General features: G+C 37.7%; 1 protein-coding gene across 8 annotated transcripts in view; it reads left to right on the forward strand.

Annotated features, from left to right (window-relative positions):
* LOC128855303 (tyrosine-protein kinase Fer) overlaps positions 1 to 23,786 on the forward strand; it is a 173,373-nt gene that overhangs the window by 119,342 nt on the left and 30,245 nt on the right. For 4 of the 8 annotated variants that reach the window (XM_054090091.1, XM_054090089.1, XM_054090094.1 and 1 more), the window contains exons 4-7: positions 19,030 to 19,126; positions 20,530 to 20,863; positions 20,912 to 21,202; positions 21,323 to 21,494. In XM_054090091.1, the coding sequence (XP_053946066.1) occupies positions 19,030 to 19,126; positions 20,530 to 20,863; positions 20,912 to 21,202; positions 21,323 to 21,494 (894 nt within the window). The remainder of the gene's footprint in view (positions 1 to 19,029; positions 19,127 to 20,529; positions 20,864 to 20,911; positions 21,203 to 21,322; positions 21,495 to 23,786) is intronic. The other 4 variants (XM_054090098.1, XM_054090093.1, XM_054090095.1 and 1 more) reach the window with 2 other exon arrangements.

Genomic DNA, 23,786 nt, shown 5'->3' on the forward strand with positions numbered 1-23,786 from the left:
AAACTGAATTAGATGAAATAGAAATAAAATACCAAAATATTGCTTTTAGTGAGATGAATTTCGTTAGCAAAGAGCAGACCAATAAATGTAGCTTCCTTTATAGACATTTACTGACCATTTAAATGACTATTTTTGAGTTATTAGCTACAACATTTAATAATGCATTCGAATTATTTAAACACTAAACTTACCTATCTTCCGTTAAAACACGAAAAGTCAACATGAAATTAAAAATTATAGAAAGACATTCCATTTGCAATTTTGGAATATAAATTAGCCCTCATTAAAAAACAAATTACCCATCATTGTGATTGAATTGCATGCACTAAAAATTTTCGTAAGTTATCAATCAATCGGTGTGAAGCTTTTCAAATTATCGCAGTCACTGTCAGCTTACGCCAAATCCAAGTGCTGCTAATCACTTTTATGTACGCCTCATAAGCGAATAAGCGAAAAAACCGTTTTTAAATGTTAACTGACGCAATACCCCAATTTAGATTATGTAAATTGCAGCAAATGAAAACCTGAAAGTGTAGTATCATTGCGGCTGTAGGCAAACATATCTACACGGATTTCAAAATATATGTACATACAAATTTATGCATACCAACTTCATGGCCAAGCACAGCGTGTGACGTTGCCTGCATTTTAGGTCATAATTTAAGCAATATAATGGAGGCTACCGATGCTGTGTACGTATATGCGCATACATACATATATAAACACTTATATATTGTTTTTCTTTCGATTTACTTTCATCTACCACATTGCAACTGTATTGCCTATTGTTGTGTATTTGTATAAACCAAATTGATATCAAAGCTGATCAAAGCATAAAAGACGACTTTTCTAGTATTGCTACTATTTCACTGAATGGTACTGATTAAATTAAAGCTCGTAAAATTCGTAACAATAGGACGTAACAAGTTATAATAGAAGACAGTAGAATTGGTAGAGCACAAAGAAATAGTTAAGTAATACAATGAGGCTTTAGACTTGAAATGAAATCGAAAGTTACTCATACGACCTAACCACTAATTTGAAAGTAACGCAAGGCAAAAATTCCATATTTTCCCCAAATAAACAAAAACCCGTTTTAGGTGCAGACGTGTATATACATGTATTCTTATAGTCAAATTTCCAAAATTATATATTTTTATAGTTATATGCAAAAATTCTTAATAAAATATTTTCACAAATTGTTGCATTTATGGTGGCAAACTAAAATTTCTGAGAAGTTCAGCTAAGCCCTAACAAAAGATAAAGATGTACGGTGTGTAAGTTTTAAGGGAGATACCTAAGTAGTTTGGAAATGCGAAAATTAAAATTGTCAACTTTCGGAGCCGCAATTGTTTTTGGTTTATGCGCATAAATTTTCTATTTGAAATGGCTCCGCAGGAATAAACCCCAACGCAGAGGCATACTAATAATTTCGTTCGCAATAAGTTGATTATTTTTCGCGTCTTTGTCATTTCCAGCCATTCCAGCCATAAAAGTCCACTCCAATTAAAAGCAATATTTACCGAACATAAAGAAAAAATCCCCTGCAGAATATTTTGAAAAGTAAAAAACTGCGTAAACTTTATCAAAAATATTAGCCTTCTCCGTTGACGTATTTCAGAATACATTCATGTGAGTATGCATGTGCATGTGTGTGTTAAAGCGTCACCTACATTTTTTTCGCATACGTTACAGATACTCCCGAAAATGCCGCAATAGCTATTGCCGTCGAAACAAAGGGTGCCATTATTTATATTTAGCCTTCAATATTTGCCATTAATTTCTCACGCCTTTTGTGTGAAAACAAAAGCAATGACCTTGCGAATATTTCAAAAGCATCATTGGCAAATTAATTATGGATAGAGAAAAGCGTGCGAAGTGCTCGTCTGAGTGTCCTTCAGCAAAGGCAGTAGGTGCAGATGCCGATGTGAAAAAAATACTTAAATAACTTTCTTTTAAAATTTATTGCTTTCAAAAAGTATGCGTGCCACTTGTTTCTATTATTTATGATATACTTTTCATATTAGCTGTTAGCGGTCAAGGGCAAATTTATGTTGTTAAATTTTTGCAAAATATTGGAAATTCGTTAAATTTAATGTGGAAAATGGATAAAGCTTTTAAAGCACTTTATCATCAGGTGAACAAACTTGGAGCATAAAGAAAAGCTTATTAAATTGTATTAAATTAATTATATTAAATTTTGCTTAATTATTTTATTAAATTTAATAAGTAGTCAAAGAAGCCAGCAAATATTTGCAATAGATTTGTGGGTCTCTTTTGTTTCTGGGATGCTTATCGGGATTGTCTGAAAAAATTTCAGCGATAGAATTAAAGCATAGACTGACCTCCGAAATCGAAGCAAAAAACCAAACAAAAAATATAAAAAAAATTATCAAAGGTGCATGCGTAACTTTGCATTCCTCAGACGATAACATTTTTCGCTTGCTGGTATTAGGTTCTACAGTGTCGGTCTTAATAACAAAAGTGTGTCATACTGCATGATTTTGGCGCCATCATGGTGCAAAGTCCATGAGTTTTCTTTTCACAAATTGGGCCGTTTCCTACGCACATTCTGTCTCAAACGTCGCATAACTTCCAAATAAACGACCACTTTTGACTGACTTTGTCGTGGTTTTTTTGGGTTTCAGCTCATGTGGGCAGCGCCATTCAGATGGCTGTGACTGATGCAAATCAGTCAAACTCATATACCCATGTCTTATCACCTGCTATCTTGCTCAAGCATGTCTTCAGCCCCCTTCTTCCGATGAATTTTTTGAAAGAAATTCAACTCTCTTGGAACGAGTCGAGCAGTTGAGCGTCTCATACCCAATTGATGGTGTAGAATGTTGCGAATTGATTCGTGAGGCACGCTAAGGACACGAGCTACCTCCCTCAAACATAAATGATGATTTTCCAGCACCATTTCCTTGACTTTGTCGACGTTTTCATCCGTTGAAGATGTTGATGAGCGACCATATCGAGGCAAATCTTCCACGACTTCTCGACCTTCTGCTAAAGCCTTATACCCGTGTTTTTAGTGTTTTTGATAAAGCACATTCACCGTAGACCTTCTGCAACATTTTCAACGATTCGTCACACGAAAACTCTTTCAAAACACAAAATTTAAAAAGTGTTCCAGAAATTCAAATGTAGGGCCAGAATATGTATTAAATGAAGGCGAAATATTTATTAAAGTCATATTAATGGCGTGACTTAGATAACCACAGGGTATTTTTTATGCTTCATATAAGCTTCCAAGAAAGTACAATACTTTCATTCTCACTAGGACATAATAAGTGTTTTGAGAAGTAGCAGTCTGGCACTCCCTAAGTTGTACTAAATCTCCATTTCGATACCATTTTGAGACCTCCAGAGGGCAGATATCTACAGCCAACCAGAGGTTTTGATGTAATGCAGAAGAAAGTCTAGTTACCAACAGTCTCCTTTTCTGAAATGGAGCTACATCGATTCTGCACTTCTCTGACAAAATAAGTTGTGCAATTCTCTTTTAATAACAATCAGGAAGGCGCCGATGTCTGGGTAGGAAACCTCTAAGACCTCTACTCGTAAGTTTGGGTACTTATTTGTAAGGGTATTGCATTTAATTTATTACTCGTATACTGATTATGCACTCACATTAAGGAAAATATTTTAAATTTTAAATTAAAATGTTTTACTTCAAAAGCACAACTTTGACTTTATCATCAAAGTAGGCGTTCATAAATCTGAGAAAGCCAAGCAGGAGTAAAATACATATTTTTGGGTTATAAGGAACATTTCTTTGTGCTTAGGTTTTATTATCTTAAATGCAAAGCTCTTTGCGGACGCGTGGCAGCACTGTAATAAAGGATCCTTCAAAGGTGATGACTGATGTCAGTACGCGCCTTCTATTCGCCACTACTGTCCTCGCTATCTCTGGGCCCTACGCATTTGACGAACTATTTGCTTGTGAAAGCAACAACAAAGTTAGAGGCGAAAATTCGCCGCTAGCGAGTACCTCCTCATAAAACTGGTATAAATCATTATTTTCGTTGCTGTCAATTCTATTCGTACAAACTTTCATTAGACCACATTCATACAAAAGGACTTTGGAGCTTCAACTTTCCGAATTCTCTTTTGATACTCCCGACGTGTTTACACACATTGGAATTGCTAGTTTTTCGTATACAGTCAACAGCAACATTGAGAAGAACAAGAACACGAAGAGAGTTGGCAGAGAACGAGCATCACAAAGCAGCACAAAGAAGCAACAAATGTGTGTAAATGTGTGTGAAAAGATGTACAATTTTACACGCTAAAACAAAGAGAAATGATGAAATTATTGGAGCGTGTTATGAAAATGGTCAATCTATAAAAACATATCTCAAAAATCGTGATTTTTTTGATGGAAGCAGACCAAAAACTGGATGTGCTATTGAGAATATTGCTACTGTTTCGTAAATTGTTGCTGAACCACCTTGAACATCGATATTTCGGCATTCTTAACAATGGCCGTATTTTGAAAAAAAGAACATTGAAAGCTGAAAGTATCTAAATTTTTATAGTTTTTAATTTTAAAACAACATCTAGGCGCGTCTTATGAAATACCCTTTATTTAAAAATTTCTATTTCTGGATAGCGCCAAAATTCTTTCTGAACCACGCAGAAGGAAAAAAGTCAAACAATTTTCGTAACTTTGCCCCTCTTGCAGCAAAACATTAAGACGCACAACGCAAATTGACAATGACCCTCGATGCGATATATCTTTGTTTTCACAATCTGTGCAGTCTCCAAGAGATTTTATTGTGCATAAATAATTAACACTCATCTTTTTAGCATTCATCTTTTTTAATTTGTTTTTGTTGTCTTAGCACTAAAATAAACTTTACGACCTCTCCAAGATCTTTGCAAAGAACCAAAAACTTTTTACGCCATCAATTAATGTCTGCAAAAAAGTAGGCGCAGTAGAGAAGTATAAAAAGGTCACGACCACAAAGTGCTAACACCTCAGAGCGCACAACCAAGAGAACAGTAAAAGTATACTAATACATATGCAAGTATGTATGCATGTCTCATGTCGCCAGCACCATGCAAGCAAGCAGCGTGATCAACAAGCCACGCCATTAGAGCGTAGTTGAGCTCGTCCATTGTCTTTTGGGTTGGGAGACACCAGCATTGGAACAATAAAAAATAACTAATAAAAAAACTTTAGTTGCCAAGACACCAACAAAAACACTGAAATTAATATTAAAACAATAAAAACTCATTAATTTGAAGATGCTAAAACGCTGAAAAAATATTAATAAATGAGAAAAAAATATTGTAAATTTATTCGTAGTTAACTCACGAATGACCCAATTTCATAGAACAGCGCGACTGAGCGCTGAGCGGCAGTCAAGCTAACAAGTCGACTTGTTTGACTTTTCAAAACCTGTAAAAGTGTAAGTATGTGTTGAACACAATTAATGATGTATGTATGTATGTATATATATATATGTATATATGTACGTACGTATCGTGACTAAGAGCGTACGTTGACTGCAGTCATGCCCAAAATTATGAAGCCATGCTAATCGGTCGCCATGTCGCTATATCCCCGGCCTCGACTGATGATTTTTCATTTTTTTGCTTAAAATAATTTGTTGTATATACCTAGGTGTATGCATGCATATGTGTAGTCATACAAGAAGTTATTTTCAAACATGAAAACCATTTGTTAAAAGTCATGCCTCTTTCATTAAATTTTTATTGAAAATGATTATTTGTTGTTTGCTTCTGCTTTACTTGATTTTACTTGATTTTAATTGCTGCATTTTTCTTTCTCTTAATTACCCGGATTTTCTTTTTCACCACTTACTGTCAAGGGCTTAATCTGTGGTAATTCAACCTACAGCGACTGACTGGCCTCCGTCATCAGATACCGTTGCAGCGTTGCAAAAAGTCTCAAGTTTTTTACTGACGGGTTTTCACTGACTCTGTTGCCTCATCATCATTTTTGGTTTTTTACATGTAAATAAATAAGTCTGTTGTTTTTCTTGTGGACTTATTTTGTGAATGTCTTTTCTTTGTTTTGTCATTTTATATGTTGACAAAAAATTTCAAAACCTTCGGTTCATGTGTTGAAAGTGGAACAGTTGAACAGTAATGAATAGATTCGCCGTGTTCCTTGTAGCGAAGCCGCTGATGTTTCTTCATTGAATTTAATTTTTATTCCAGCCATATGTACTTATCAAGATCCACATGCTCCGAACTTTCATTGTTCCCATCGTAAGTGTTTTATTATGCTCTTAAGGCAGAGTGACTACGGACTGTGGCCATCTGTTGCACCGGAGCTTTTCCGATTGCTTCAGGACCGGCACTAGATGCTATGGTTGGTCTACCACCACTTGATGCTTTCATCCAAGGAGAGACCTAGAGGGCCCCTCATGACCTTAGACAGTCCTATACCCACTTCAAGGGGTAGTAACGAGTCTTCTGGCTCTTTACTTAGGATTGGCTCTAATGCCAACTTTTTTGGCCCGGAGCCCGTTCTGTCACTACCGTCTGCAGCCATCGAAGCCACGCTTAGCAAACGGTTTACCTCAACCCATAAGCGAGCTTGGCATGCTGAGTGAGGCTGGAGATGGACAAAACTGATGTTACCTGTCATGTCTGATCGATTGTCGCAGATCCTCCTGTCATTAAGCAGAAGGGACTGTAAGCAGCTGGTTGGACTGATGACGGGCCACTTTCTAGGGGGGAAGCACGCGTTTTAAAACTGATTGGATTTGCCTAAATCCATACATAAACTACTTATGTATTGGCCGTATCAACAAGCGCAGATATACGAGGGTTATTTGAAAAGTCCGAGCAAAAATAAAAGCTACTTAATTACTCTCTTATTTTTCAACATAATCTCCTTTTAGGCTTACACACTTCGGCCAACGCTGTTCGAGTTGTTGAACACTTCCGAATCATAGAATAAACAGCCATTCATTTCTGCAATCACCTCCTCGTTTGAATAAAATCCTTTTCACGCCGGCCATTTCTTCAAATTGGCGTACAAATAGTAGTCCGAGGGATCCGAGGGGGAGAATAGGGGGGATGTGAAACGAGTCGGAACACTATTCACATTAATTTCCCCACCATAACTGCTGAGCTGTAAGCTGGAGCGTTGTCGTGATGGAAAAGGAAAATCACTCGACTTCCTCGATTCAAGTGAATGCCAAACACAGAAAATATACCAATCTGGCTGAAACTTGGTGTGTGTTCTTCCAAGAGATGCTACGAACTAGAGATGCTACTACGAACATAACCTCGATACGCGCCTTTAGTGCCAAGTCTCTGACTTTGCAATTAGCAATTAAAAGGTAAGCGCTTGGTGCAACATGAAAGCGGCTTGAAATTGAGATGCAATCATAAAAAGATTAAAAAAACGAAGTGTAGCAAAAAGTAAATATTGCACAAAAACAATGAATAAAGAACCAGTGGAGGTTCAATCAAGAAAAAAATTATTAGAATTACATAGAAAAAATACCCATAGAAAAAGCGAAAAAGAAAAAAATCTTCGACTTTATAAACGTAACGTAGACAGCAGAACGCTAGCGGTAGATAAGGCAAAGAGAAAACAAAAGAAGCCACAACAACATCCGTTCGTCGTAACACCAATACTGCATACATTGTCATATATACATACATATCTACATGACATAAACTCACTTTACTTCGCCTTGACTTGCAAATATTTTTATAGGAAAATTCGATTTTTATATAAATTTCAAATTTTTTATGCGTTTTACGAAAAAAGGCGAGAGCGCAATATTTCTTATGTTTTAAATATAGGAGTATCACTCTATGGGAATGTCAACGCTTACTAATGAAAAACTTTAAGGCAACTGTATGGCTTGATATATTGGTGGCATGACTACAGAGCAAATTAAAAAAAATCTTCTAATATAATTCAAAACGTAGTTCTTTCTGATTAACGCCTATTTTATGGTATAATAATAATCCTTCCCCATGGCCTAAAAATCTATTTCTGCTGCCTTTAGCTTCATTTAAGATCTACCTTACGGATGCTAAAGATACAGGATGGCCCAATTGAGTTGGCACCCACTTAGAACATATATATAAATTTAGAATCGTTGGCACATTTTATGGACTGTTAGGTGATTTTAGTGTTTGTAGGTGAGAATTATTTGCATCTAAGGTTTTGGAGAAAATTTTCTTATGGCGGTGCTTCAAAAGTTTGACCGATGTAGGATATGATGAAGTACGATATGTGAAAATCTCAATATGAATAAATATTTTTTGCGTCAAGCCGCTTTTTTAAGAAACGCGGCACTTTGTTGCGAAATAGGTCTGAAAAAACGGAAGCCCTTCTTCTTCCAGAGTATGTCGATGATCCAACAGGGTTTTCGTACTTTATTTCAATGCCAGAGTGTGGCTACCTGTGCTCGTGTTCCTTATATGGCACAGTTTTTGGCCCCAAAAATACCAGATGGTTGATGTCTGGCAAGAATGCCATATTACGTTGAATTGAAAAACTACTTGCATTTTGATTTCTTTTGATGGAGTCCAGTTTAATATAAAATAATGGCGAAAAAAGTACACTTTTTTCTAAAAACAATCAATTTTTATTATGCAGATGTATGAATGAGGCTTGCACTTCGACCTCATGGTCTTTGGTCTCTACTTATCTCAATACCTTATCCAATCCTAGTTCCCTTATTAACCTCAGGATAGTGCTGGGTTGGATTGACCGTAGGTGCCTTTCTCTGGCTACAGTTCGCGAAGATGTCTCAACTTTCTCCGCGATATAGCGCTACACTCCAGGAGAAGGTGCATTGGAATCTCCTAGGATTGGTTGAAGAAAGGGCAAGAGTCCGTAGACCGAATCCCGATCATGTGCAGATGACTTTGCAGTCTTCAGTGGCCTGTGAGGATACCCGTAAGCATTCTCAGATTATTCTAGGGAAGGGTTATGAGTTTTTTAACCTCTTCTGGTTGTACCCTCCCAGTAAATATTTCGTCTGGTGCCAGCAAACCTCCCTTGGCACTAGCTCTTCACTTTTGAGCTTCTCTTTGATAGTGTGTTGTCCCATGCATGGAAGGACTCGAGTCCTATTAAGGGCGAGACCGTAGCTCTCTCTCGCCAATGCGTCCGCTACTTCGTACCCCTGTGTCCTGGAAGGTTCCGTTTCTCGACACACTAAAGTACCAGTGAGGATTTAATCTCATAGGACGATAGGGCCGTGAATGCTGCCTGACAGTCACTCAGAATGGCGATTCGTCCATTCCGGACATTCCTGTCTAAGATTATCTCTGCACATAGACAGATGGCATGCATCTCCCCTTGGAAGATGCTTGGAAAACTACCCATCTTCACAGACCGTTTGGTTCTGGGGCCGTAGATTCCAACGCCTATGCCTTCTGGGGTCTTCGGTGCCATCTATGTACCAGTGCAGGGTACTCTCCTGGAGTTTCTTTTCAAATGAAGGTCTACTCCAGCTCAACTTATTGTTCCGTTTAATTATGAACTTCTTTTCAAATTTGATCACCTAAGTGATATCATCATTGGTCAGCTAGGTGAGTGGGAGCTGCAGCTTTAGCACTTCCATGTTTTTAGATGACAACACTTTTCCTCACCCGAAACCCTCCCTAGTAATATTCAGCAGGGTATGCTTGGCTGATTGCTGAATGACTATATGAAGCTGTGCCAGCTCGAGCATTACCTCCATCGCAGCTGTAGGACAGGTCCGCATCGCTCCCGTGATGCACACGCATGCTAAGCGCTGAAGCTTAGTAAGCGCTACCCGCACTGTGGGGAGAGTGACTCTCTTTGGCACCATTGGCCTTATTGTCATGATGTATTTTATTTATTTAATATTTATTTGATTTGACCATTTTTTTAAGCAATTTAATGTTTTTGGTTTTTGTATTATTCCTTAAAATTTCACCTTTCACTAAAAAGAAAATTGTGGAGATTTAATGAATTTTGGGATATAAATATTTGAGTGTCGAGGTGCATCGCGGTGCTCCTACCCGCGATTCTAACTAGATACAATAAAATAAACATAAAAATATTGTAAACATGAAGACGACGTGAGCGCCACACAAAAGACAAGGAAAGCCAGCGACTTCAACAACAACCAACAAAAGCAGTATAGAAGAAGCGTACAGAGAAATAAATAACATTTGCATACAAACGCACATATGGAATGGTGCAGCCAGCCACACACACGCCGGCCTACCTCCAGCAGCAGTGACTACTGATGCAGCTGCGCCAAGCTAAGGCAGAATAATTGCAACTTGTAGTTTTGTTCAAACTGGACTTTGCATGTTGCGAATAGATAAAGCGAATAAAACTTAACGTAATAAAACTACACTTGCAAGTAATGCCAATATAAATGCTAAGCATAGCTAAGTTTCACTGCCGTTGCAGTTTAGAGTTCGCTTATTTTCTATGAATTTTTTTCTTTTTTTTTTTTTTGGTTAGAAAAAATCATTCGTCGATTCGGTCAGCTTTGTTTGGCTGTAAGTCAGATGTGCCACCAAGCAGAGCAGATGAACGCCGCTCCTGCTGTTGGGAGCTGAGAAGATGGAAAAACTGAGTGCCACTTAGATCTCTTAATTGAATGCTTGATTGTGGTCACTTAAGCAAGTTCGAAAAGTGATGAGATAAAGGGGTTGAACATGTGTGGGAAGGGAATGCGCGGAAATTATATGGCTCGCTGATGGTTGAAAAGAACATCAAGAACATCAAGAAAATAGTGCTAATGCTGGAATGGATAAAAACAACTTGAATGATCAAATGGCAACTGCAGCATTAGTACTTCGTTCATGCTCCAAGAGATGTGCACCGAGAAGTGGGTAGTGAAGACTTGCAGCATTGTTTGACGAAGAGTACATCAGTGATTACCAGTAATGGTTGGTTTAAGGCAGAGCCGCCAACGATGATAATGAAGATTTCGATGATGCCGAGCATAATGAGGGTGAATGGTATGATGTGATGCTTGTGTGTGTGTGCATCGTGGGTGCTGTTGTTTTGGTTTTTCATTTGAGCAATTTCTCTCGTAGCTACTCATTTCGGTTATATTGGCGCTGAATGCATAATTAAATGCGATAACTGCAAAAATTGCGGAAGTATATTAACTAATAATCAGAAAAGTGCGCGGAGATCAAACTAGATGCGAAGCCACATTTGTGGGGATTGTGATTATTTTTCATTATATTTTTATATTATATTTGAATATACCTATGTACATATCGCGTGGTTCTTTAAGAGCATGAGCACTTAAAATGGTAATACAAAACAGAAATATTGTTGGAGTGATTTTTTTTATTATAATCTGGTAGAATTTGGAAATGAAACTGCTCATGAGCTTGCCAGGAAGGGGACTAAATTGGTGTCAGAGACCTCCTACCCGCTCATCGGCATCTCCCTGACTGTTGTTAAAGCTGAATTGCATAAATTATTTCTCAGGAAAGCGCAGAAAAAATGGAGCTCCATTTCTTCATATGTTATTTGGCCCCAGTACAATAGACGCAGAACGCAGAAAGTTATAGGGACTCCCCACCATCCCATTTTTAAACTCGTAACTGTGTTTACTGGCCAGTGGATAATCGGCACACACGCGGAAAAGCCAGGGTTACCATTTAACCGCCATTGCTGAAGCTGTGGGTACCTTTAAGAGGAGGAGACTGTTGAGCACCTTTTCTGGTAGACAAACGATTAAGGCAACTGAGTACTCTTTTCTTCCCAAGCCTGGAGCAGAGCGCCAACCGAAATCCCATCAATCTTCTCCAATACATCAATAGCTCTGGCTGACTGTAGATATCTACCTGTTGGAAGTTTCAAAATGGTATCAAAATTACACTTTTGTGCTATTTGGGGAATGCCAGAATGGTACTTATACCCTTTTACCTACCCACCCTCATAGGTAGATAATTTCAAGGCGTTTATTTCTTGAATATGTCAGCAGTGGCTATGAGTCACACGGTCCATTCGATCAGTCCAATTTCTGACTACTTTTTCCAATAGCAATCAGCAAATAAGCGATGCAAACGATGGTCATTTGGCGTCAATTCTTGCAATGCTGCATTTTTTGGGCACGTAAGCCACGATTATTGCTTAAAAAAGCTTCCACCTAGTCGATGGACAAACCAACAATTTGGGAATGACAATGAATCCACATTTCGGCTTCTTCGCAAACAATTTTTTTTTTAAGTAAATTTGCACAGTTTGGGAGCGTTGCTCTTGTGTTAAACGATTCATACTGACTTAAAAAATCTTATTGAACAGAAATGTCAACACAGTTTGCCATTTTCAACTGTCAAACCACAGATATCGATATCGATAGTTATCATACAGCTAACAAAAACACCCGATACATTCATACACACACTGCAAGTAAGCAGAAATAGTACCTAAAAGCATTTAGCGTGAAGGCATAGAATATTACAATAATTTAATAAATATTTATGTATGTGTATACGCACACCTGTGTTCGAAATAATAGTAGCGGGACGAGTAGGAAGCTTTAATAACCTTTGAGTATTTTTTGTATTTCATTTTCTTTTCTTTTTCTCAATCAATATATGGGGCATTACAGGGCATACAGAAAAACCTTATACTTCAAATCCCAAACTTTCCGAAAAATTCACATAAATTTCAAAAAAAAACTGCATACAAATCTTAAACTTTTTAATCAGAATCTTTAGAAACCTTTAAGGTATTTACTTTTATAGCTCATTAAATTTTAGTACAAGGGGGGTTTTTTTCAATTATTTTTTCACTACGATGTTGCCAAATTAAAGTATTTTATATGGAAGACACAAAACAAACTTTAAGACGCACACTTTGAGAAAAATGCACAAGAATTTTAACGAATTTAAAAAAAATACATGAAAGTTTTCAACTTTTTAATCAGAATCTATAGAAAACTAAAGTTATTCAGTTTCATGGCCCTTGCAATTTTGGTATAATAAAGTGTAAGTTAGATATTGTTTCAAAATTGCGCTGATTTTTAATATGTTTTGCGTATGACAATTTTCTCCCACATGAAAGTCTAAGTCGGAAAAAAATTGCCAAAAATTAATGAAAGCGTTTAGCCACTTGAAACTTGCATTTTGTTATACTAAAAGTGAATGGGTCATAAAACTGCATCCCCAGAATTTTATTTCTTTAATTCTGGATTAAAAATTGAGCTTTTTATGTATTTTTATGTAAGGAAATCCTCACCACCTACGCGAAAAAAATTGTGAAAAATCAAACGAAAGTATTTAGAAACTTAAAACTTGTACCTGATACGACCTTATACAAATTAATATTGAATAGACTATAAAACTGCATACGCAGAAATTTTTTTTAATTCTGTTTAAAAGATGGAAATTCGTATGTGCTTTGTTAAATTTGGTGAATTTTTGTAAGTTTAGTGTTTTGTGTTGTATGGTTTTTGTTGTAAAGGGTTTTCCAATAACAGTTTTGTTTTGGAATGGATTGCGCTATCGAGAGATGATTAAGGGTTTTTATGGCCAGCGTTTTATGACAACGTTTACTTTCAACAAGACGGCGCTACGTGCCACACAACCAACGAAACCATTGATCTTTTGCGGGACAAGTTTCCGGACAGTGTTAAATCTCGAAGAGGTGATCACAATTGGCCACCGACATCTTGTGATTTAGGACTTTGTGACTTTTTTCTTTAGAGCCACGTGAAAGAGAAGGTCTACGCCAACAGCCCAGGGTCGATTCAAGACCATAAAGATGGAATTCATGAGGCTATCGAGGACATAGGGCAGCCACTTTGCAATTCGGTTATGGAGAATTTCATGAAAAGGATATTGTCCTGTAAGCGTGGTCGTGGTGGTCATTTTCCTGACGTTATTTTCCACTATTAACGGCATAATTTCCTCTTTATAATGAAATAAACATCCGTTCATTTATATTAAAAAATAGCATTTTTCTTTGAATATCAAAATAACACCTCTTATTGGAAACCCCTTTCAAACGCACTGAACATTTATTAAAAGAAGAAAATTAAAAACTTCCATAAAATCATATAATTTATATGTATATAAAAAATTAGTTAAAACTTTTTAATTCATCGCACTGCAATTATTTTGAACACAAGTGTATTTATGTACATATAAACATACGGGCGTATGTTTGCGATATGCCACTTGAGCAGCACTTGTAAGACATTAAAACATGATTTTATTAACTAATTGATTTGAACTCCAGTTTATTGATTTCAACTGCAGGGTGACCCAAATACTGACTATTGTTAAATCACATTGCACATTTGGGGCAAGAGAATCGTAGTCCAAAAGCAAAAAACAAAATATTTTTAGGTAAGTTGGCGTAAATTACCATTTTGTTTGTGTAAAAAATCATGGCGATATCTATTAATATAGGGTGGGCCATGTAAAATTTGCTTTTTGAATCGGCTATAAAAAAAAACTAATCAATATTTTTTCATATTTTTTTGTTTTGCGCCTTAGAACCTGTGCCCCAGTTTTCGTGAACCAGCTGTTCGTCAGGTGACTGGTTTAGTTTTGTTACCAAGTTCCCATTTTACTATCCACAATGTATTGCTGTGGTGGTGATTGACCACTGCATAAGCTAAATTCTATTTACGCAAGACTGTCGCTACCGTTTTACCTGTGGTATGGCTTATTCTATAGCTGTAGTAGCTTAATAGATGAAAATGTGTCTTAACTTTTATTAAGGGAAGCATAGAAATGTGAAAACTTTGTAGCAGTTTTTCTCGACATGTTGATCTTTTTTAAATTTTAAAGGTCTTTCCGCAAGCAAGCGATATATTAGTTTTCCACTCAAAAATAATTTTTTCTGCAAATCATACCAAGACTGATGTTAATGTGACCCAAGTGTGGTAGAATACAAGATTGTGACCATCAGAGAGGTCTTCTTCTTCTTGCATTCTTGTTCGCATTTTTAAATTTCTGCATCAGTGGATTGATTTCGAGCACTGATTAAGAAAGTTTATTATTATTATATCATTTTTCCACAGTTAATATAGAGGCAGGGATTATTTAAATCCTAGCTGAGCTACATACTTACGAAAATAAAATAAATTTCCACACTAAACATTTCGAGCTCATTCCTTTTCCAAATCTGTTTACACACATGCATGCATACTGCTGTCTACGTGTTAACATACTTACACATACATATATATGTATCCACTACACGCATAAGTATTGTCATATGCAACGAAAGCTCAACGACAGTTGGCCTAAATTGCCAGCAATGTAAAACACAGCCAAGCATTGAAGTCAATTAAAACATAATAAAATCAGCAAATGCGTTTTATGCAATTTTACGTCGACTTATCACGTACAGAGCGGCAAAAAATGCAATAAAACGAAAAAATGTAGATGAAAGACAGGCAAATTAAAAACATAACAACAAATTTTAGCGCAGCTTATACATATGCACTTATACATGTAAATATGTGTATGTATACGTTTGTTTTTGAACATTTTTATCGCACAAGTAGTTCAAATAAAATTGCAAAAGTGGAGATGCGGCGAGAATTTTTATAAGAAAACAATAAAAGTTTATTAAATATACAGACACATACACATGTGTGCACATTAATAGCAGCGCGATATAATGCGAAGTTTTGACTATTTACTTTTTATTTAAATTGTATTATCTTTTAATAAAAATATAGTTCAGCGCACAAGAAAAAGGGTATACGATCCCTATGATCAGAAAGTACCGGGAAAGTTTAAGTAAAACAAAACAGAGTTAAATTTTAGGCAAATTTATTTTCTCTCCTTCAAAATATGACCCGTCTGGAGCAACACACATGTGCCAACGTTTAACCCAGTCTGCCGAAGGGATGGCCTTCAGCTCTTTTATCGCCTCTATCGCCTGAAATCTCCTTCCACGAAGTGGTAACTTCAACTTGGGAAACAAAAAGAAGTCACACGGGGCCATATGAATAGGGTGCTTGCAAGATGGTTTTACTTGATGTTTGGTCAAATAATCCAACACAATTTGGGCTCGGTGCGATGGAGCGTTATCATCATGCAAAATCCAAGAACTGTTTGCCCACATTTCCGGCCGTTTGCGACATACAGCATCTCTCATAAATAATATCCTTCATTAGCTGTCAGGCCCGATGGAAGGTACTCATGGTGCACAACGCCCTGGCAATCGAAGAAAACAATCAACATCAACTTCCCGGTACTTTTTTGACCATAGGGTAATTTAAAGTCTCAAACTTTGTATAAAATTATAAAGAACTCAGTACATTTTCGTCAAAATTTTTAAATACCAATTTTTCTAATACGCATTTTTATGGTACATTAACCCTCCGTTGAACACTTTTCAAGTCATTAGCTGTAATGTCGAAAAAGTCTGGCCAGACCTAGGTGCCCAACGGAGCGTTAAATTACAGCAAAGCAAAGTGCAAGTTAGAAGACTCCAAAATCGCGCTGATTATTCACAATTTTTTGTTGTTGATGGTGAACACGCAAACGACGTTATCATTCAAATTGATTTTGCATTCTATTAATCCATAAAATTAACAAAAAAAAAAAAAAAATGGGTTATTTGTTTTATTTTATTTTTATTTTAAAATTTGAAAGACCCACACAATATTTTTGAATGTTTTGAAATTGATATTCGGTATTTTCGTTATCGTTTTCATCGTCACTGCTTTGACAGTCATTAGAAGTTTTCAATTTTTTGGATGGTTGAGCCTCAGATGTCTCTCTTCTTCTTAATTGCCGCTATAACCGCTTACGCGATTTTGGCCGAGTTTAACGAAGTCGTCGCCTGTCGTTTCTTTCTCGTGCTAACCGGCGCCAGTTGGACACACCAAGTGAAGCCAAGTCCTTCTCCACCTGATCTTTCCAACGCAGAGGAGACCTTCCTCTTCCTCTGCTACCACCAGCTGGTACCGCATCGAATACTTTCAGAGCTGGAGCGTTTGTGTCCATTCGGACGACATGACCCAGCCAGCGTAGCCGCTGGATCTTTATTCGCTGCGCTATGTCTATGTCGTCGTAAAGCTCATACAGCTCATAGCTCAGGATGGTTCCATATGTAGAAGTCCACGCAAGTGGAGAAAGTTACTGATCGGACGATCATTCTGCATATGGTTCAAGCACCTCACAACGTCTGGGTATCCTCTGAGTACCTTCCGAACACCCGGCCGATAGCTGGTTGTGCGCTGGGTTTGGGACCCGCCACTTAAAAATCCCCCTCAATGAAAAGATTAAATTAAAGCTTCAGATGTCAGACATATGGTATTTAATATATTTGGGCACCACGCCACTAACGTGAAATATGACGCCGAGCGTGAATAAATCCGACAGATTTGTTGGACGGTAGTAGCAAATTTTAACTAAATTATAGTGCATACCCCTTTTCTCATGCCTATTAGTTACATCATTTGCCATGCGACATGCCACGATTGTCTGGCACCAGTCGACACACTTTCATACTTATTATGTTTCATGCATGATTTTACGTATGATGCTTATGTGACACACATAACACAATTTTTTATGTTTGCATTTGCGATATTTATTTGCTTTGCTATTCGCAATTGTTTGGCCCAAATACCCAGAGAAAAATGTGTGTGAGAAAGTGTAAGTTATAAATAGCAATTGTTGTGTTGCATTACTTTTATTGGGGGCCTTATTGTTGCGGTAGTAGACGTTCCTATTGCCATTAACCGGCACTTCGCAACGGAAACGTTATAAATACCAGCTATGCAGAAGTGCAAATATTGAATTCAACGTTGATAAGGCAGTTACCGGTCATAAAATAACGAATCACTGAGAGGCGGTCCTACCAATTGGTTACATTTTTTATGATTATATGGAGTGGAATACAAACATACATATGTAAGTGTTAGAATGTTGTGCACATATACCGACTATGTGAGCTACATTGCTTCAATTATGGGCGCGTCAAGTTATTTTTAATTGACTCTCACTTTTATTTGCACATACTACTATAGTTACATAAAAATATAATTTTCTTAAGCAGACATGTACACATTTTGATAATTTTTTGTTGACGGTGCTATGTATTTTCTTCCATAAACGAATGCTAGAAATTTGTATAATTGAAAATAATTAAACGCCCGAAAATATACAAAAGCGACACGGCATAAAAATCTTCTTCTTCTTAATTGGCGCGATAACCGCCAATCACGTGATTTTAGCCAAGTTTAACAAAGCGCGCCAGTCGTTTCTCGTACTAACCGGCGCCAATTGGACACACCAAGTGACGCCAAGTCCTTATCCACCTGTTCTTTCCAACACAGGGGAGCCCTTCCTCTTCTCTACCACCACCAGCGGGTACCGCATCAAATACTTTCAGAGCCGGAGCGTTTCTCTCCACTCGGACGACATGGCCTAGCCAACGTAGCCGCTGGATCTTCATTCGCTGCGCTAAGTCTATGTTGTTGTCATACAGTTCATCGTTCCATCGCCTGCGATATTCGCCGGTGCCAACGTGCAAAGGTCCAAAAATCTTCCGCAGAATATTTCTCTCAAAAATAGTTCCATATGTAAAAGTCCGTGTAAGTGGGGGAAGTTATTGATCGCCATTCCACTTAGGAGTGGCCAGGACCGTTCTTCTACATATGGTTCAAGCAGCTCACAACTTCCGGGAATAGCCCAAGTGTCCTCTGGGTAGCTTATGCCTTATCGGTCCCTGAGCGTGCCAAAAAATATAGAGAAAGAAAGACTTGGCACTCAAAGCCAAGTAAAGGCTACAATGATGAAGTTTAAGATGTTTACAAGTTCAGTGGCAGTTCAGCAGAATGTGAAAGAACAATAGAAAATTTGACGTTGTTTCGCCGTTCCATTCGTTTTTGGTGACTTTCCAGAATTTCTGCATAGATGAAAGACTTCTAAATAGCTGTTCGTATTTGAAATTTAGAAAATTATTTCATAATTAACTCAGATGATTCTACAGTATAGCCATTTTCATATAATTTTTATACAGCTTTTACTATCCTTGCCTTAACTTCTTATAACGATTTACTTATTAAAAATTCTTCTCTTTTATCTTTTTAGCTCACAGATGAAGTGGTTCGTAAGAAAGCCGAATATCAAAAACATTTAGAAGGTTACAAGGCATTGCGTACACGTTTTGAGGAACACTACATCAAATGTAAGAAAAATGTGCAACTCACAAAACGCTAATAAAACTCCTTCAATTAGAAATAGAATCCCTTAGTCTCTAAAAAGTGGTCCTCATCCGATATACAAATATGTAGCAATACATGAAGAGTTGAAACAATATTCCGGTTTTAAAGAATGGAATTGTGGTTAATGATGTATTACATAAAATATCAGTCGAGACATTTCAGTTAGCCGAAGTTAGCCTTACATTTTTACTCATCATATATACTCGTAGTATGTATACAATGTCAGCCGTCGGAGGCGAATAGGTTAGTGCATGACTGCCATTCGGTAGTAGCCGGGTTCGAAGCATACTGTTGGCATAAAGCACGAAAATTATATAAAAGGGTCTTTTCGAATGGCTTTCGCTTCTCGACAGGCAATAACAAATCGCCGAGTTTATTTCTGCCATGAAAAAGGCGGCGTGCAATTATGGGTCCCTCCAACATCAAGACACACGCCACAAATAGGAGAAGGAGCGCGGTCGACGACCCAACAAAAGGTATTGGTGGATTAGTTGAAGTGGTGATTTCCCAAGAAATCAATTAGTGCTTCCGCACCTCGCCCTTGCCAGATCCTTGCTATCAACAAGTTACACGATTATTGTTTCGCGACTATTTGTATCCCGTCTGTGCGATTGAGAAACCTTATAAGGTGGTTTACCTCTATATCGGCTAGCTCTTCCAGGAAATGGAAATAGTTTCCTTTTTTCCTATGGCAGTAAATATTGTAAGGAATGTCCATTTTGGCCGCCCGCTCTCCTATAGACCAGAAGTCAGTTACCACTGCCGTGAGGCATCCTTTTGCTTCATATTTGTCAATGTTTGTTTGTGGTTGTAGGTGGGCCATAACGTTCTGAAGGGTGGACGGGCCAAGGATATCAAAAACATAACTCGATGAAAGTTAGTTGAAATTTTAATGATACAATTTATGCGTTTAGAGTAAACGTTTTATAAAAGAATAAGATTCTCCGAAACACTGAGAGCATTCGCATAACTCGTGAATACGGGAGGAAGAAGAGGAGACGAAGGTCTTAGAATTTTGTGTTGGCGGCCGACGCAGCCAAATTGGCTTGTGCGTGACTATCCTTCAGTCAATCTGTGCGCAAAACTCGCTTCGAGTATGAAGCATTAAATTATAGCCAAAAAAAAAAGTTAAATCGTCTTCTGCAAGCAGTGCCATACCTCCGAAGTCGCTTCTTATAAAAAAACACTTCAGCATAATATTGTAAGTCCGTCATATCACAATCACAAATAAGAAATGAAAGTCAGCCAAATACCTGAGAAAGGCTGTACGTGGCACAATCTTAATAGCAAGAAAAAAAAATCAGTTAAAAAAAAATAACTTTTTTTTGTGTCATTAAAAACCGCATTTTCTTTCCATTACCTATAGCCGGTCGTGGTGGTCGAAAGTTGGACGATGTACGCGATAAATATCAAAAAGCCTGCCGCAAATTACATCTCACCCACAACGAATATGTGCTCTCCATCACCGAGGCCGTTGAGGTGGAGAAGGATTTTCGCACAGTATTGCTGCCAGGACTACTGGAGCATCAACAATCTGTGCAAGAGAGTTTCATATTGCTCTGGAAGAATATACTGCAAGAGATAAGCCAACATGGCGATCTCACGTCCGACAAATTTAAAGAGATACAGAAGCGCATCGACAATGTGATAAACAGCATAAATCCCAGTGAGGAGTATCGGGAATTCACCGAGAAACACAAGTAAAATTTGTATCATTCTTAAATATATTTTCTTATTCAATGGTTTAGTGATTTTTACAGAACTTCCCCCACCACACCGTTAGTATTCCAATTTGACAATTCACTCATCGAGGATATACCTGGCAAACTGCAATCAAACACTCTTACAGTTGATAATCTCACAGTCGATTGGCTGCGTTCACGTATCATTGACTTGGAAATGTCCGTGAAGGATTGCCAAGAGAAGCAGCTGAAGATGATCGAGCAGGCGAATGGCGGTTCACCCATAGCGAATGGCAGCATAACGCGGAATGGCAGCACGGCAAGCAATGGCATACAATCGCCCAAGGATAGTCAGAAGTAGGCGAACAAATTTCTTTCAAATTAACGAAAAAATACTGATTTATTCCTTTTTAAAAACAAAAAAACCAAAACAAAAACACCAAAAACCAAAAACGTCACAAAACAAAATAAAAAAAGCAGGCAATCCAAGGACCTCAATGCGCTGCGCTGTCAAGAGAAACAAAAACAAAAGCTGGTGGATATGATTAAGTGCGCTTTGAATGAGATTGGCTGCGAAGAGTTGCCATCTGGCTGTGATGATCATTTGGAACAGAACTTCATAGAGAATAGTTTTAATAACGACCAACAGGTGAGTGGATTAGATGTAGAGTTGAAACTACAACGCACACACAAAGCAGGTGAAGGGCTTATGAGTTAGTACATTTCAGATTTAGGAGTTGCAAACTAGTTTTAAGCACATGGCAATCGGTTAAAATGGTTTTTGGATATTATTATTATTTTTCTTTTTGAATATTTTTGAAACTAATCATACAGTTCAAGTTTTATAGATGGTTTATAGGCACAAAAATGGGAGATATTGGCAAAAGATGTATCGAAAAGTTAAAGGACATTAAGAAATAAGGAATCTTATTTCCATAATCATATAGAATCTATAAGACTTCCTATTTGTATAATCTTCAAATAGATTCAGTTATAGTTCAGAATATTGCAGTTGCGCTGTAGCTTAGAAGTCTAAACTCTTAAATGGCATACCAGCTACCAAATATCCACCTGCCGTATGCCCAAAGTTGATCATTTAGAGAATCGAAATTATGACGAGAATGTTGCGATGGTTTCATCTTATTCACCAAATCGCTATTGGAGCAGCCTCATTGAGGCCTGCCTTGACTGCTGACTCAATAAATATTATTATCGCATAGGCATAGGAAATGAGAGTTAAGGAAAGGGGTGTTGGATAAGTTTAGTGGAAGGGCATAGGAAGAGGCGGCTAGTATCGTGTGGTGTTTCTTCACATAACGGATATTCAGATAAGATTAGATTAATTTGGAGCTTGCACTTCGACCTCTTGGTCGTTTGTGCCCACTACTCTTCACAGTACCTCATCCAGATCCAGTTCGTTTATTAAACTCAAGATAAAGCTGGGTTGGACTGAGTGCATGTATCTTTCATCTGGCTGCAATTGCACTATTAGACATACATATGCACACATGTCACTCACCATCAAGGATGACGGACTTACTAGGTTTTCTCTTTAACTATGGTGAAGAAGAAAATTTTGAGAGGAACTTCGGTTGCCATGTCACTTGGGCGAATCGGTAGCCCAATTATGCACGGTCATTTCACATGCATTCCCATACTCGTCCAATCAGTCGTTGTCTAGATGGCAACGATGTGTCATTGATTGATTTTTTCGTATAATACCAACACAATCTCAGCTTTTTTGAAAACACATCCCAAGTGGCGTCAGCTCATCAGCTGATTCTGTCAAATTCACTCAGAGCCGAATAACGGTACGTTCAAGAGCACACCATGATCATTCATAGATCCGAACGTAACCTAGTCGCACAGCAGTATTTTTATTCTGACTAATCCGCTTGAGTTTTTAAATAAGGTTGAAAATTAATTATCGTCGCTGGCCATCAGGGATAATAATAGCAAGCACAAAGACTTCAAACGCAGAATATGTGGTAGAATTTAGGAAATGATAAGATTAGCGCATGCGCTGAATCACGTGAAGGAAGGTCATGTGAATAATAAGAACGCCACAAAACCTTAATAAAAGAAGATAGACTTTATAAGATAGATAGATAGGTGGAATGGATGAAGTAAAACTCTGGCACTCCCCAAACCGCCGTTAGGATACCATTATGAGCCCACCAACAGGCAGATATCTACAGCCAGCCAGATCTGTTGATGTATTAGACAAGATTGATGGAATTTAGGGTGGAGTACTACCTCAGGCTGTCGAAGTAAGGAACATACAGTGACCCTAATTGTCTAGCTGCCAGACATTTACAGAGAAAGTGCTCGCTGTTGCTCAGAAAAAAACCAAAAAAAAAAATGAAGTGTATAAAAATGAGAACTTTCCCAGAAGTTCTTGACTATTTCATTTGAATATCTATATATTTTAATATAATGTAAGAGTTCAAAAGGAACTTTTGGGTTTCAGCCTCTTTTACAAAATAGATTGCAACGCATTGACTTTATAGGAAGTTAACTTCAGACGAAATTCGAATGAAACTTCGGTTACCCGTTTGCAGTTAATAAGAAAACAAATATTTATTCCCAATCGACAATAGGCACCCCCTCTCCCCCTCTCTCGTCGGGCCTGGACACAAGTCGTGTTCCACGTTGGGATACATTTTAATAGGCAGTTAATTTGTGGAAAGGTATTCTTCTTCTTCTTCTTAATTGGCGCGATAACCGCTTACGCGATTTTGGCCGAGATTAACAAAGCGCGCCAGTCGTTTCTCTCTCGTGCTAACCGGCGCCAATTGGACACACCAAGTGAAGCCAAGTCCTTCTCCACCTGATCTTTCCAACGCAGAGGAGGCCTTCCTCTTCCTCTGCTACCACCAGCTGGTACCGCATCGAATACTTTCAAAGCCGGAGCGTTTGTATCCATTCGGACGACATGACC

This window comes from Anastrepha ludens, chromosome 2 (assembly GCF_028408465.1).
Source record: "Anastrepha ludens isolate Willacy chromosome 2, idAnaLude1.1, whole genome shotgun sequence".
NCBI classification, from domain to species: domain Eukaryota; kingdom Metazoa; phylum Arthropoda; class Insecta; order Diptera; family Tephritidae; genus Anastrepha; species Anastrepha ludens.